This window comes from Rhinoraja longicauda, chromosome 15 (assembly GCF_053455715.1).
Source record: "Rhinoraja longicauda isolate Sanriku21f chromosome 15, sRhiLon1.1, whole genome shotgun sequence".
In the NCBI taxonomy this organism is placed as follows: domain Eukaryota; kingdom Metazoa; phylum Chordata; class Chondrichthyes; order Rajiformes; family Arhynchobatidae; genus Rhinoraja; species Rhinoraja longicauda.
Window position 1 is genome coordinate 50,301,605 of NC_135967.1, and position 15,681 is coordinate 50,317,285.

Consider the following 15,681-nt stretch of genomic DNA (forward strand, 5'->3'; position numbering starts at 1 on the left):
TGTGCGTGTGTGCGTGTGTATCTTTATCTTACTAAGAGGACCAGGGCTGGGAACTGAACATTCAGGGGTATACGACCTATTGAAAATACAGACAGGTGGGCAGAGAGGGTGGGGTTGTTCTGTTGGTAAGGAATGATATTCATTCCCTTGCAAGGGGTGACAGAGAATCAGGAAATGTAGAATCAGTATGGATAGAAATGAGAAATTGTAAGGGTAAAAAGACCCTAATGACAGTTATCTACAGGCCCCCAAACAGTAGCCTCGACATAAGGTGCAAGTTGAATCAAGAGTTAAAATTGGCATGTCGCAAATGTAATGCTAGGGTGGTTATGGGAGATTTCAACATGCAGGTAGATTGGGAAAATCAGGTTGGTAATGGACCCCAGGAAAGAGAGTTTGTGGAGTGTCTCCGAGATGGATTCTTAGAACAACTTGTACTGGAGCCTACCAGGGAGAAGGCAATTCTGGATTTGGAAGATGAGGAAAAGAATTTCACTCAGACTTGTAAATCTGTGGAATTCTCTGCCTCAGAAGGCAGTAGGGGCCAGTTCTCTGGATGCTTTCAAGAGGGAGTTAGATAGAACTCAATGATAGCGGAGTCAGGGGGTATGGGGAGAAGGCAGGAACGGGGTACTGATTGAGAATGATCAGCCATGATCACATTGAATGGCGGTGCTGGCTCTTAAGGCCGAATAGCTTCCTCCTGCACCTATTGTCTATTTGTATATAAGAGAGCCCACACACATCTTGAGCCTTATTGGATCTCCAGGGCACGTGGTTTTCATTAACGGGTGAATTGAAGTGAGAGTTGGCAAAAGTGCGGCGTGGAATCGTGTTCACTGGGTTTGATCGACCAGGGCAGCAGGTGTGTGTGACATGTGTGTGTGTGTGCACATGTGTGTGTGCGCGTGTTTATGTGTGTGTGCGCGTGTTTGTGTGTGTTTGTGTGTGTGACTGTGCGTGTGTGACTGTGTACATGTGTGTGTATGACTGTGTGTATGTGTGTGGGTGTGGGTGTATGGCTGTGTGTGTTTTTGTGTGTGTGACTCTGACTCTATGTGTGTACATGTGTGTGTGTATGACTGTGTGTACATGTGTGTGTGTGCGCGTGCGTCTGTGTGTGTTTCACGTGTTTTGTTCCACATAAACTCTGATGTTCGAGCGGAAATTAACCTACAGCAGAGAAAGCAAACGCTGTCCGATAAAGGATGGGTGTTTCCCAGACACTCTGTTTACACAAGCAGGATTTAGGGAGGTAGAAACAAAGTACTGCAGATCAGGTTTAAACCAGAAATAGACACAAAGTGATGGAGTTACCCGGCGGGTCAGGCAGCTTCTGTGGAGAAAAAGAATGGGTGATGTTTCAGAAGTCAGGACCCTTCTTCAGACTGAAAGTAGGAGGTGGGTGGGGGGGGGGGGGGGGGGTGGTGTGGTGGTGAGAAAAGATCAGGACATCAGGGCTGGTAACAAATGAGGTCAGGCAGGGCGGGTCCCGTGTGCTGGGAAAGGTGGGATCTGAAGGGAAACAATGTGAACTATGCAGCTGATTAAACAACCAGGGTGGGGGATGGGGGGAGCGAAGGTGAGAGGAATGTGCGTTGGTTAATTTTAAAGTCTAATTTCTTTATTCTGCAGAGGCAACTTGTTCCTGAGAATCACTGGGAGATTCACAGCAAGTTCCTGTCACAGGGTTTTTATCCCAACACAACTAGAGAGCAGTCCTGAACTACTATCTACCTCTCCCAGGGCCCTCTGACTATCTTTGATCAGACTTTACCAGCATTACCTTGCACTAAACGTTATTCCCTTATCGCGTATCTGTCCAGTGTAAATGGCCCAATTGCAATGCCGCTGACTGGATAGGACACAACAAAAGCTTTTCACTGTACCTCGGTACACATGATAATAAACTATACTGAACTGAACCGAATTAAGCTGGAAAGAGCTGAGAAGATTTACGGGAATGTTTCCAGGACTCGAAGACTTGAGCTCTAGGGAGAGGTTGGGCAGGCTGAGACTTTATTCCTTGGAGCGCAGGAGGATGAGGGGTGATCTGAACGACGCGTATAAAATCATGAGGGAAATTGATGGTGAATGCACAGTCTCTTACTCGCGGTAGTGGAATAAAAAACAAGAGGGCTTAGGGTTAAAGTGAGGGAGGAAAGATTTCATTGGAACCTGAGGGGCAACTTTTTTACTCAGAGGGTGGCGGGCATGTGCAACCAGCTACCAGAGGAAGTAATTGAAGCAGGAACCATCACAGCATCTAACGGACATTGGACAGTCGCATGACAGGACAGGTTTATAAAGCTGTGGGCCAATTGCAAACATGTGGGACTAGCCTGGATGGGGCATTGTGTCGGCACGGACCAGTTGGGCCAAATGACGTGTATTGATTGAGGGATATACTTTGCAGCCTTACATACACCTCTGGTACAGAAAAAACCAGCAGCAATCTCTCTGCTTTCCTCCAGCAGAACACACACAAGTGCAGACAAGGAGCAGCCCGTGTGCCCAGACCTCTCCCCCCAGGGCCGTGCTGGGACCACTGGATCATCACACAGGTGAAACAAGGAGAGACAGAGAATGGGAAATGCCAGCTCTAGGTATGTCCGCATACATCACACAATGTTACTTCTCCACCTCTCCTCCCTCACCTCAAGCACAGTGCTGGAGTAACACAGCGGGTCAGGCAGCATCTCTGGGGGACAGGTGGCGTTTCACAGAGTGCTGGAGTAACTCAGCAGGTCAGGCAGCATCTCTGGGGACAGGTGGCGTTTCACAGAGTGCTGGAGTAACTCAGCGGGTCAGGTAGCATCTCTGGGGGACAGGTGGCGTTTCACAGAGTGCTGGAGTAACTCAGCGGGTCAGGCAGCATCTCTGGGGTCAGGTGGCGTTTTGGGTCGGGACCCTTCTTCACTGTGATTGGAGGGAGGCGGCTGGATGAGGATTGGGGCAGGACTAAGTCAGGCAAGTGATAGGTTGATGGATGTTGGGGGGAGGGGGGGTGATGACTGAAGGAAGGCCAGTGATACAAAGACTGAGATAAGTGGAACCTGCCGGATAGATGGGCCGAATGGCCTAATTCCACTCCTATGACCAGAGAAGAGGCGTGAAATGGGATAAATGTGGAAGGTGACGGGGAAGGGGGAAAGGGCGGGATTGTGGGAGAAATGGTGTGTATCCAGGTGGAGCAACGGGAAGAGAAGAGGGAAAGGGAGAGAAGGTGCTTTATTTCAGTTGGTTTCATTTCAACTGGAACCTTTCACCAAATACGTTTCCTTTCAGTCAACAGGCGGCTCAGTCTGAGACCCCCACAGACTTCACACAGGATGAACTCAACAAACTGAAGTCCGACTCTGAAACGGGTGGTGTGGAAAAGATTCAACCTCTGCTTAGGAAGAAGGTGAACGAGCTGGACAAGACCGAGGTGAACATCGGCGTGACGGGTGACACATGTGCAGGAAAATCCACCTTCATCAACGCCATGAGAGGGCTTCGTAGCAGAGATGAGGGAGCGGCTGCGGTTGGGTTCACAATGACTACAATGGAGCCAACCGGATACCCACATCCCAATCTGCCCAATGTCCGCTACTGGGACCTGCCGGGGATCGGATCTCCACGATTCCCCACGATTCCCCGAAGGAAATGCAATTTAAAAAATACGATTTCTTCATCCTAGTGACAGCTGGTCGATTCACAGAGAATGATGCAAAACTTGCCAATGAGATTAAGCGGCTGGGGAAGAGGTTCTACTTTGTTCGCTCTAAGATTGATGTTGACCTTAATGCAATGTGGGAGGAAGGGAGGGAATCTGATGAAGATGCAGAACTGGAAAAGATCCGGAGTGACTGCGTCAGCCGGTTGGGAAAGGCTGGGTTCCCTGATCCCATCGTGTTCCTGATATCCAGTTTTCAGAAGAATATGTATGATTTCCCTCGGTTGATCGAAGCACTTGCAGATGGTTTAACAAATATAAAGAAATCTGTCTTTGTCCTGGCCCGTCCCAACCTCAGTGTGGAGGTTATTCGGAAGAAAGGTGAGATTTTGAGGAACTGTTTCTGGGAGTTTGCGATCATCTCGGGAGGAGTGGGAGCGGTCCCGGTCCCAGTCCCAGGTCTCTCTGCCGCATGTGATATTGGGATCCTGACTGGAGCGATAATCTATTTCCGTGAATGCCTGTGTCTGGATGATGCTTCTCTCCGCAGACTGGCCGAGAGAACAGGCACATCCGTGGGAGAGCTGAAAGCCGCAGCTGATTCTTTCCTGCTGGGAGAAATATCTGCACCAGTAATAACATAGAAACATAGAAAATAGGAGCAGGAGGAGGCCATTCGGCCCTTTGATCCAGCACCGCCATTCATTGTGATCATGGCTGATCGTCCCCAATCAATAACCCGTGCCTACCTTCTCCCCATATCCCTTGATTCCACTAGCCCCTAGAGCTCTATCTAATCCTCTCTTAAATCCATCCAGTGATTTGGCCTCCATTGCCCTCTGTGGCAGAGAATTCCACAAATTCACAACTCTCTGGGTGAGAAAGTTCCTTCTCACCTCAGTTTTAAATGGCTTCCCCTTTATTCTTAGACTGTGGCCCATGGTTCTGGACTCGCCCAACATTGGTAACATTTTTCCTGCATCTAGCTTGTCCAGTCCTTTTATAATTTGATATGTTTCTATAAGATCCCCTCTTATCCTTCTAAACTCCTGTGAATACAAGCCTAGTCTTTTCAATCTTTCCTCATCTGCCCACTCACTCAACCTGTCCAGGTCACCCTGCAACCTCCTAACATCCTATTCACAGTTTGCACTGCCACCCAGCTTTGTGTCATCCGCAAACTTGCTAGTGTTGCTTCTAATTCCCTCTTCCAAATCATTAATATATATGGTAAACAGTTGCGGCCCCAACAACGGGGGAAGGGGGGACCTTTCGGAGATTTCACCATCTATCGGTCCTCAGAGAGGGGAAGTATGCAGTGAGTTTTCTGCAAGAGATACACACTATTGTTAGTGACGAGCCCACCTGGGTCCTGGAGTGGGAGGGGGGGGGTCTACATGAGACGCACACTGTTGTTAGTGACGAGCTCGCCTGGGTCCTGGAGTGGGAGGGGGGGGTCTACATGATCCACCTCAGCACAAAGTCAAGTGGGGTGGCTTTCCTGTTGGCCTCGACTTTCCAGCCAGAGATTGTGAAGGTGCAGGAAGTTGTGCCAGGCCGTTTGCTCTATCTGGCCGTGATCGTGGATGGCGTGCCGTTACATTTCATTAACGTGTACGCCCCCAGCACCGGCACGATGCAGGCGCGTTTACTTCAGGAGGTGACTGCTCTGCTGAGCACTATTGATTGCGGAGAGTGTGTCTTCCTTGGGGGGGATTTCAATTGTACCCTTGAGGCATGAGATCGCTCTGGTATTCAGTGTGCCCCTGCAGTGGTGAAGAAGTTGAGAGGTGTGATTGAGTCTTTCGAGCTGGTTGATGCGTGGCGGAATCACCACCCATGATTCCAACGCGTTTTCGCGGAGGTCTGAGGGGGGTGGTTCCCGTATCGATCGTGTGTACATATCCAGGCCGTATGTCTCCCGGGTCTCGGCGGCCTCTATGCGGGCGATGCCATGCTCGGACCAATGCCTGGTGCGAGTGGACTTTATCCCAGCGCGCACACGGGCTGGGTCCGCGTACTGGCACTTTAATAACCAGCTGCTGGAGGATCGCCGATTCCAGTGGTCTTTCAGGCGGTTCTGGGCGAAGTGGAGAGAGAGGCAGAGGGGCTTCCCTTCCCTTAGGCAGTGGTGGGATGTGGGGAAAGCTTACATCCGTCTTTGTTGTCAGGACTACACGGGAGGGTCGACCAGAAGGCGGGATGCGGCTGTCGAGCGACTCGGGAAGGAGTTACTCGACGCAGAGTCTCGCTTGGGTCGGGACGGTGAGGACTCCTGTGAGTGGGGAGAGTTTCAGGAGAGGAAGGAAGCGCTGAGGGAACTGCAGCTTGAGCGGTCCCGAGGTCCTTACGTGAGGTCGCGAGTCCAGATGCTGCACGATCTGGACCGGGCTTCACCTTTCTTTCTCTCTCTGGAGAAAGGGCGAGGAACCCGCAAACAGCTCGTCGAGCTGCTCACGGACGATGGGATGGTCAACTCCTCCAATGACCCCTTATCATTGGGCTGGATGGGCTGACAGTTGAGTTTGTTAGAGCCTTCTGGGATGTCCTGGGGGGCGACTACATGAAAGTCCTGAGGAAGAGCATGGCACACTGTAATATGTATTTGTTGAATAAAGTCCTTGGAATGAAAAAAAGAGAGAGAGAGAGGGAGAGAGGGGCCAAGCGACTGAGCGGGGGGGGGGGGGGGGGGAGAGAGAGTGGGGGGAGAGAGGGGCGAGCCACACAACTGTTTGTTCTGTTCAGCTCCGCATCTTTCTCCTCTGACGATTGCTTGCAGAACGAGTGCAGGTAGGAACAAGTGGTTGAAGCACAAACTGAGGCGAGTTGTCAGCGCGATGGTGTGATGTTGAATGGAGTCACGCTGCAAGGCAGCAATGTTCCGCTCAGCGCTCCATGTAATCTGCTGCAAAGCGACTGAATCCCACAGAAAATAGGAAAACTGCGGCAACACTTGAGAATTCCATCTGTGTGAATCCCACCCCCCCCCCGGATCACCAGCGCGGCGCTCTATTTTCGGAATGGTAGTGATTTCAGAGAAGGGGCGTTGCAATCAATACAGATAATTCGTTGCAAATAGATTGGGAATCATGATGGGGGAGCTACCGAGTGGCCGCTGGTGTTTGTTGCCACGTTAGCAGTCTGCCCGATTGTCCCGGGCACTAAACAATCTCCAGCCTCGCGGTCTCCTGTGGGCGGCGAGGAGGCTGAGCGCATTGCCTGCCCCTCTCTGAGACTTGTCCACGGGCCTGGGACCTCCCCCCATGCAGAATATCCAACCTCTCTCGGTGCCACATGAGACTCATAGAAACAGAGAACAATAAGTACAGCAGTCGGCCGTTTGAGCCAGCACCGCCATTCCATATAATCATGGCTGATCATCTAAAATCTGTACCCCGTTCCTGCTTTTGCCCCATATCCCTTGATTCCTTTAGACTTAAGAGCTAAATCTAACTCTATCTTGAAAACATCCAGTGAATCGGCCTCCACTGCCTTCTGTGGCAGAGAATTCCACAGATTCACAACTCTCTGGGTGAAAATGTTTTTCCTCATCTCAGTCCTAAATTGCCTCCCCCTTATTTTTAAACTGTGACCCCACTGGTTCTGAAAATTGTTTCGGTACCTGCTCATTTCGATTGATCTCTTTTAGTGGTAGCATTTGCAGGACAGAAATAGACCCTTCGGCCCAACTAGTCCCTGTCACATGTTGATGGTGGAGAATTTGCCACTGGTGAGTAACATTGTTCTCTATCAGATGTAATAGCTGAGGCTACTCCGCCATTCAATCATGGCTGATCTATATCTCCCTCTTGACCCCATTCTCCTGTCTTCTCCCCATAACCCCTGACACCCATAACATTGGAGAATCTATCTCTGCCTGAGAGAACTCCATTGACTTGGTCTCCACAGCCTTCACAGCCTTCTGTGGCAATGAATTCCACAGATTCACCACCCTCTAACTAAAGAAATTCCTGCTCGTCTCCTTCCTAAAGGAACGTCCTTTAGTTCTGAGATTCTCCCACTAGTGGAAACACCCTCTCCACATCCACTCTACACAGGCTTTTCACTATTTGGTGAGTTTCAATGATGTCCCCCTCATTCTCCTAAACTCCAGCGTGTACATGCCCACTTTCTAGTAGATTGCATTAAACCCATCCCGATTAAGGGTGATATTCCCAATAGCCTCAGGGATTTCTGGTACAGAACAAACCAGCACTCACTCTCTCACTACTTTCCTCTTGAAGGAGAAGACTCGCACATCCAAGGACGAAGAGGAGTTCTGATCCCCGACCTCACCTCAGCGCAGCGCGAGGATCACTGGATCATCACACAGGCCGGCAGCGACACACAGAGATCAGAAATGGGAGGAGGCAGCTCCAGGTAGGTCCGGACACGCCGCACCTTGTCACCCTGTCACCTTGTCTCCCTGTCACCCTGTCACCCTGTCACCCTGTCACTCTGTCACTCTGTCTCCCTGTCACCTTGTCTCCCTGTCACCCTGTCTCCCTGTCACTCTGTCTCCCTGTCACCCTGTCACCCTGTCACCCTGTCTCCCTGTCACCCTGTCACCTTGTCTCCCTGTCACCCTGTCACCCTGTCTCCCTGTCTCCCTGTCACCCTGTACCTTGTCACCCTGCGTCTCCTTACCTCAGTACAACCTGCCAGCGCAGGGCATGGCCAGTGCTCAGATTGCCCATTGTTACAGGAGAGAGCTCGTTGATCGGCAACTGAAGTCCTTTCTCTTTGCATCTAATCTCTTTTCACGATGTAGACATTGGAGTCAAGACAACCAATTCATATCCCTTTTTAACTGCCCTGAGCAAGTGGCCCGGTCATACTTCCTCAATAGCTGAGTCCTTCCTTCAGAAGGAATAGTGATATCTTTCATAAGCAGCATGCTGTGCATGCTAATGGTGGCAGCATCCCTTTGCACTAAAATGCTTGTTGGTGCAGGGTTTGGGGTTTGGAGTTGTTCTCAGAGTAGCTCAGGTAAGTAGCAGCATGGCATCTTGTGCTTGGCACACAGTGAACCCATTGTGTGTTGGTCGTGGAAGATGTGATCATTTTGAGTGTGGGACAGTGCACAGTGTTGTTTGAGCTGTGCTCATTGCAGGCAAGTGGGGAAGATGGATCTGTGGTTGCAGCTTTACCCAGAACATTCCTGACCCCAACCTTGAGGCTAGTGGATAGACTTGCAGTGTCGTGATGTGGGCCAGTCAGTGCAGGATCAGGCCTTTCAGCCCACAATGTCTCTGCTGAACATAATGCCAAGGTAAACTAATTTCATCAGCCAACTCATGATCTATATCCCTCCATACCCTGCATACACATGTGCCTCGCCAAAAGCCTCTTAGACGCCACTGCCATATCTGTTTACACCACCACCCTATGTGGTACGTTCCAGGCACCCATTACTCTCCAGTGTAAAAACTTGCCCCATAAATGTTCTTTACACTTTAGTCCTTTAACCTGAAAGCTATGCTAGGTATTCTTTGGCATTTCCATCCTGGGGAAAAAGATTCTGTCCATCGGGTATCCCCCTCAACCTCTAGCATTCGGGAGAAAAAGATCCAAATTTGTCCAACCTATCCTGATAGCAAATACCTCTAATCCAGGCACCATTCTGGTAAACGTTGTATGCACTTTCTCCAGGACCATCGCATCCTTCCTCCGATGGGTGAGTGGAACTGCAGGCGATACTCCAAATGACCATGTTCATGGTCTGACAGAAGCAGGATTAGGCCATTTGGCCCATCAAGTCCACACCACCAGTCAATTATGGCTGATCTATCTCTCCCTCCTAACCCCATTCTCCAACCTTTTCCCCATAACACCTGACACTATCCAGGCCTTTCACTCAGTTTCAATGAGGCCCCACCTCATTCTTTTAAACTGCTGTGGTGGAGGCCTGGTGCTGTCAAATGCTCATCATGTGTTAACATACTCATTCCAGGGATCATTCTTGTAAACCTCCTCTGGACTCTCTCCCGAGCCAGCACATCCTTCCTCAGATAATGAGAGGATTTCAGTATAGGTGTAAAGAGGTTCGTCTGCAGTTGTACAGGGCCCTGGTAAGACCACATCTGAAGTATTGTGTACAGTTTTGGTCTTCTAATTTGAGGAAGGATAACCTTGTAATTGAGGCAGTGCAGCGTAGGTTCACAAGATTGATCCCTGGGATGGCGGGACTGTCATAAGAGGAAAGATTGAAAGACTAGGCTTGTATTCACTGGAGTTTAGAAGGATGAGAGGGGATCTTATAGAGACATATAAAGTCATAAAAGGACTGGACAAGTTAGATGCAGGAAAAATGTTCCCAATGTTGGGCGAGTCCAGAACCAGGGGCCACAGTCTTAGAATAAAGGGGAGGCCATTTAAAACTGAGGTGAGAAGGAACGTTTTCAGCCAGGGAGTTGTGAATTTGTGGAATTCTCTGCCACAGAGGGCAGTGGAGGCCAAATCACTGGATGAATTTAAGAGAGTTAGATAGAGCTCTGGGGCCTAGCGGAATCAAGGGATATGGGGAGAAGGTGGGCATAGGTTACTGATTGTGGATGATCAGGTATGATCACAATGAATGGTGGTGCTGGCTCGAAGGGCCGAATGGCTTCCTCCTGCACCTATTTTCTATGTTTCTATATAGGGCCAGAAATTGCTCACAATACTCCAATTGCAGCCTGACCAGCGTCTTACAGAGCCTCAGCATTAAATCCCTGTTTGTGTATGTTAGTCCTCTTGAAATAAATGCTGCCATTGTGTTTACCTCCCTTACTACCCAATCAAATTGCAAATTAACTTTTTGGGAATCCTGCACCAGGACTCCCAAGTCCCTTTCCACCTCCGATTTGTGGAATCTGTCGCCATTTAGAAAATAGTCTACGCCTTTATTCCTATTATCAAAATGAATGAGTCCATAGTTTGCTACACTGTATTCCATCTGCCACTTCTTTGCCCACTCTCCCAACCTGTCCACGTCCTTCTGTAGTGTCCTGGCTTTCTCTACACTACCTCCCCTCCACCTATCTTCATATCATCTGCAAACTTGGCCAAAAAGCCTTCAATCCCCTCATCTAAATATTAATAGCCCCAGCACTGACCCGTGCGGAACTCCACTGGTCACTGGCAGCCAACCAGAAAAAAGCCCCCTTTATTGCCACTCTTTGCCTTGTGCTTTTTTGGTATGACTGTAAGGCAAACCAAATTCCTCGTATGTTGCATGTTCTCAATGTTGGGGGAGTCCAGAACCAGGGGCCACAGTTTAAGGGGTAGGCCATTTAGAACTGAGATGAGGAAAAACTTTTTCAGTGAGAGAGTTGTGAATCTGTGGAATTCTCTGCCTCAGAAGGCAGTGGAGGCCAATTCTCTGAATGCATTCAAGAGAGAGTTGCATAGAGCTCATAAGGATAGCGGAGTCAGGGGGTATGGGGAGAAGGCAGGAACGAGGTACTGATTGAGAATGATCAGCCATGATCACATTGAATGGCGGTGCTGGCTCAAAGGGCCGAATGGCCTCCTCCTGCACCTATTGTCTATTGCCTAATTTTGCAAAACATAATTGGTTAATAAATTACGATTATGATTATTATCATTGTACCTGTTTCCACCACTTTTCTGACAGCTCGTTCCAAATAGCCACCAGTCATCATTCCCCCTCAACTGGAAACCATCTAGATTTTAGTTACCTACCCTGAGAAAAAGACAAGTGATTAATCACCATACAGATGTTCCTCATAATTTTATATATCTCTTTATAATCCCACTGCACAGATTATCTCTTCACTTTGCTCTGTAACAGGAAAAGCATTTCAACCATAACTGTGTTTATCCTTATTGTTGTGCATGTGTACTGAAGTACAGTGAAATGCTTTGTTTAGCCTGCTGTACAATCAATAGGTCAGATTGACACGAGGATATCTGGTCATGATGCAATGTGCAATGTATTTGGATGCTGTTTCAACTGGAAACTGTCATGGTTTTCTTTCAATCATGTTTCCGTTCAGTCATGTTCCAACACATGTTTCCTTTCAGTCATGTTCCAACACATGTTTCCGTTCAGTCATGTTCCAACACATGTTTCCTTTCAGTGAACAGGCGGCTCAGTCTGAGACCCCCACAATCTTCACACAGGTTGAGCTCAGCAAACTGAAGTCCGACTTCCAAACGGGTGGTGTGGAAAAGATTAAACCCATGATACAGAATAAGATGAAAGAACTGGACGAGACCGAGCTGAACATCGCCGTGACGGGAGACTCAGGTACAGGAAAATCCACCTTCATCAACACCATGAGAGGGCTTCGTAGCACAGATGAGGGAGCGGCTGAGGTTGGGTTCACAGAAACTACAATGGAGCGAACCGGATACCCACATCCCAATCTGCCCAATGTCCGCTACTGGGACCTGCCGGGGATCGGATCTACACAATTCACAGCGGGTTCCTATCTGAAGGAAATGCAATTTAAAAAATACGATTTCTTCATCATAGTGGCAGCTAATCGATTCACAGAGAATGATGCAAAACTTGCCAAGGAGATTAAGCGGCTGGGGAAGAGGTTCTATTTTGTTCGCTCGAAGATTGACGCTGACCTTCATGCAATGCAGATGCAACAGAAGAAATTTGATGAAGAAGAAGTATTGGAAAAGATCCGGAGTGACTGCCTCTGTAGGTTGGGGAAGGTCGGGATCACTGATCCCAGGGTGTTCCTGATATCCGGTTTTAAACAGGATAAGTATGATTTTGATGATTTGACTGAAGCACTGGAAGGTGATTTACCAAATATACAGAAAAGGATCTTTGTCCTGGCCCTTCCCAACCTCAGCGTGGAGATTGTTCAGAAGAAAAGTGAGTTGCTGAAGAAGGAGATCTGGGCATGGGCGACCCTCTCGGGAGTATTAGGAGCCATCCCAGTCCCTGGAGTCTCTCTCGCGTGTGACATTGGCATACTGATTGGAGCAATCATCCATTTCAGGAAATGCCTGGGTCTTAATGACACTTCCCTTCAGCGACTGGCCGACAGAACAGGTAAATCCATGGAGGAGCTGAAAGCAGCAGCAAAAACTCCCCTGCTGGGAGAAATAACTCCAGATATAATTACGAGGATAGGTTGGGGAGCTGCTGTTGTTACGGTTTCAGCCCTGGAATTAGCTCTACACATTGCCCCAGTCATCGGCTCCATTTTTGGAGCAGGTTCATCGTTTCTCATGACCTTCAAGATCCTGAGAGATGCGCTGAAGGAACTGACGGAGAGTGCGGAGAGGGTGGTGAGGGTAGCGTTTGACATTAGAACATAGAAGAGTACAGCACAGGAATGGGCCCTTCAGCCCACAGTGTTTGTGCCAAACATTATGCCAAGTTCAACTGACCCCATTTGCCCATACATGATCCTGGCTGATCGTCCACAATCAGTAACCCGTGCCTGCCTTCTCCCCATACCCCTTGATTCCCCTAGCCCCAAGAGCTCTATCTAACTCTCTTTTAAATTCATCCAATGAATTGGCCTCCACTGCCTTCTGTGGCACAGAATTCCACAAATTCACAACTCTCTGGGTGAAAAAGTTTTTTCTCATCTCAGTTTTAAATGGCCTCCCCTTTATTCTTAGACTGTGGCCCCTGGTTCTGGACTCCCCCAACATCTGGAACATTTTACCTGCATTTAACCTGTCCAATCCTTTAAGAATTTTATATGTTTCTATAAGATCCACTCTCATCCTTCTAAATTCCAGTGAATACAAGCCCAGTCGACCCATTCTTTCATCATATGTCAGTCCCGCCATCCTGGGAATTAACCTGGTGAACCTACGCTGCACTCCCTCAATAGCAATAATGTCCTTCCTCAAATTAGGAGACCAAAATTGCACACAATACTCTAGGTGCGGTCTCACCAGGGCCCTGAACAACTGCAGTAGGACCTCCTTGCTCCTTATCGCAAATCCTCACGTGATGATGGCCATCATGCCATTAGCTTTCATCTCAGCCTGCTATACCTGCATGCTTACTTTCAATAGATTGAAAGTAATCAATAGACTGAAGAAGTCAAATGCCAAATCTTGCTGGATAACTAGAAGAGGGATAGTATATTTATGATGATGAAGAACCACCAGTGAGATGGACAGGTTTTACTTCCACAAATTCAGAAGCTGTATAACAATCAAGGTGAAATGTTATTAAGTATGTGCCTATAGAAGGCACAGTTTGGTGAACTTTCAGTTTGGAGATACAGCATGGAAACAGGTCCATCAGCCCACCAATTCCACTCTGACCATTGATCGCCCTTTCACACTATATCTACTGTACCCCACTCTCTCATCCACTCACTCCACACTAGAGGCAATTTTACAGAGGTCAATTAACCTACAATCCTACACGTCTTTGGGGTGTGGGTGGAAACCTGAGCACCCCAGTGGAAACTCACATGGTCACATGGAAACCATGCAAACTTCACACAGGTTGTACCCTCGGTAGGGATCAAACCTGGATCTCAGTTACTGAGGCAGCAGACCTACCCGTTGCACCATTGCCAGGTACCAATCAACAGCACCTTACAGTATGCAGCCAATTTGACAGGCATCAAAATGCAGCTGGAACGCTGGGGATATTTAGCAAAAAATAGGTGTAGTAAAGCACACAAATTATTGGAAAAATGCAAATCCATCATCCCTACAAACCTCTGAGGTTTATAGTTGGGTCAGATTTTCACCGCTAGGCTCTTGTCTCATTGACCTGTGAATTTTCACCAGTCGGATGTGTGAATGAATTGTACTTCAGGAAGTTGGCACCAGTGGCTTTTGGCAAGGTCCTGTGTACAGAGGGCAGTCCGTGTTGAAGTTCCCTTGCATCACAATGATGAAGAAGCCTCAATCACAGAATTTACTAAAAAGATTGTGGATGATCAGCCATGATCACAATGAATGGCAGTGCTGGCTCGAAGGGCCAAATGGACTCCTCCTGCACCTATTTTCTATGTTTCTAATCCTTACCAATATGTGATGCACATCCCACACGCAAGAAGTTGTCATGGTCTTTAAAAACCTTGAATGCCATTGCGAATAATTGAAGAACTATTAAAATGGTAAAACAATTCTTGCTTCTTCTCCCTTTAGAGTTTTATATTAACACGTGGAGATGGGGGTAGAATTAATAATTATATAGATAATAATTATGCAACACAACTAAACAATCTTTCGACATTTTTATTAGCACAGGTAAAAACCGTGAATTTATAACACAAAAATCAATAGATAACATGACAAAATATTATGATCTCTTGAAAGGAATTATATTGGGTGTAGGAGCCATTTATGCTTAATTTAGTTACTGTCATTGTATTATGGCTATGTTTAATATTTCTAGTTTATGCATTTTTTGCATGTTTGTGGGTGTGATTTAATACGTAATGGGGAGTGTCTACATAGGAGGAGGCTAACGTAGCAACAGAGATTGTGGGTCAGTTTAGTCTCGGAGGTTGGAGAGAATACAGTTCTTTAGCAGGCTCGCACCAGTCATACTCACGCCAGCTACACTCGCAAGAACCACACGGTAACGACTATATGAATTTTACTGTGTTGTTTGATGAACAAACAGTTGATAAGGACGAAAGGTTATGAATTACTCTTTGATTGTGCTACTTTAATAAAGACCAATAAATCAAGAAAAGATGTTTGGAAGATTCGTTTTGTTATCTCAGAGTGCGATGCGTGCGAAGCTATACCTCCATTCCATCCCCGAGCAGTAATGGCTATCGAAGTTGGACTTTGAGAAGGTATAGAAACTGCCATTACATTGGGTAAAAATAATGCGTAGCTTAAAATCTGAATTGTAAATGCTCATTTAACGCATGTTGAACGGGAAGGATAGATCAGTCGTGATTGAATGGTGGAATAGACTTGATGGGCCGAATGGCCTAATTCTGCTCCTCGAACTTATGAACTGTATTAATTCTGATTTTCAGCGCAATGTATGTTCACGATCTGTATAATTGAAAAGCGCTCTGTGATTAACGTACAATATGCCGAATATTTCTCTCATA

The 15,681-nt window shown here is 47.7% G+C and overlaps 1 protein-coding gene and 1 pseudogene across 1 annotated transcript; both read left to right on the forward strand.

The window, feature by feature from the left end:
* Nucleotides 1-2,586: 2,586 nt before the first annotated feature.
* LOC144600309 (interferon-inducible GTPase 5-like) lies at nt 2,587-4,302 on the forward strand (annotated as a pseudogene).
* A 2,080-nt stretch (nt 4,303-6,382) lies between these two features.
* On the forward strand, nt 6,383-13,002 carry LOC144600458 (interferon-inducible GTPase 5-like). Its single transcript, XM_078412076.1, has 3 exons — nt 6,383-6,448; nt 7,903-8,038; nt 11,743-13,002. The coding sequence occupies exons 2-3, from the start codon at nt 8,019-8,021 to the stop codon at nt 12,944-12,946; spliced, it is 1,224 nt and encodes a 407-aa protein (XP_078268202.1). The 5' UTR covers nt 6,383-6,448; nt 7,903-8,018; the 3' UTR covers nt 12,947-13,002.
* The last annotated feature ends 2,679 nt before the right edge of the window (nt 13,003-15,681 follow it).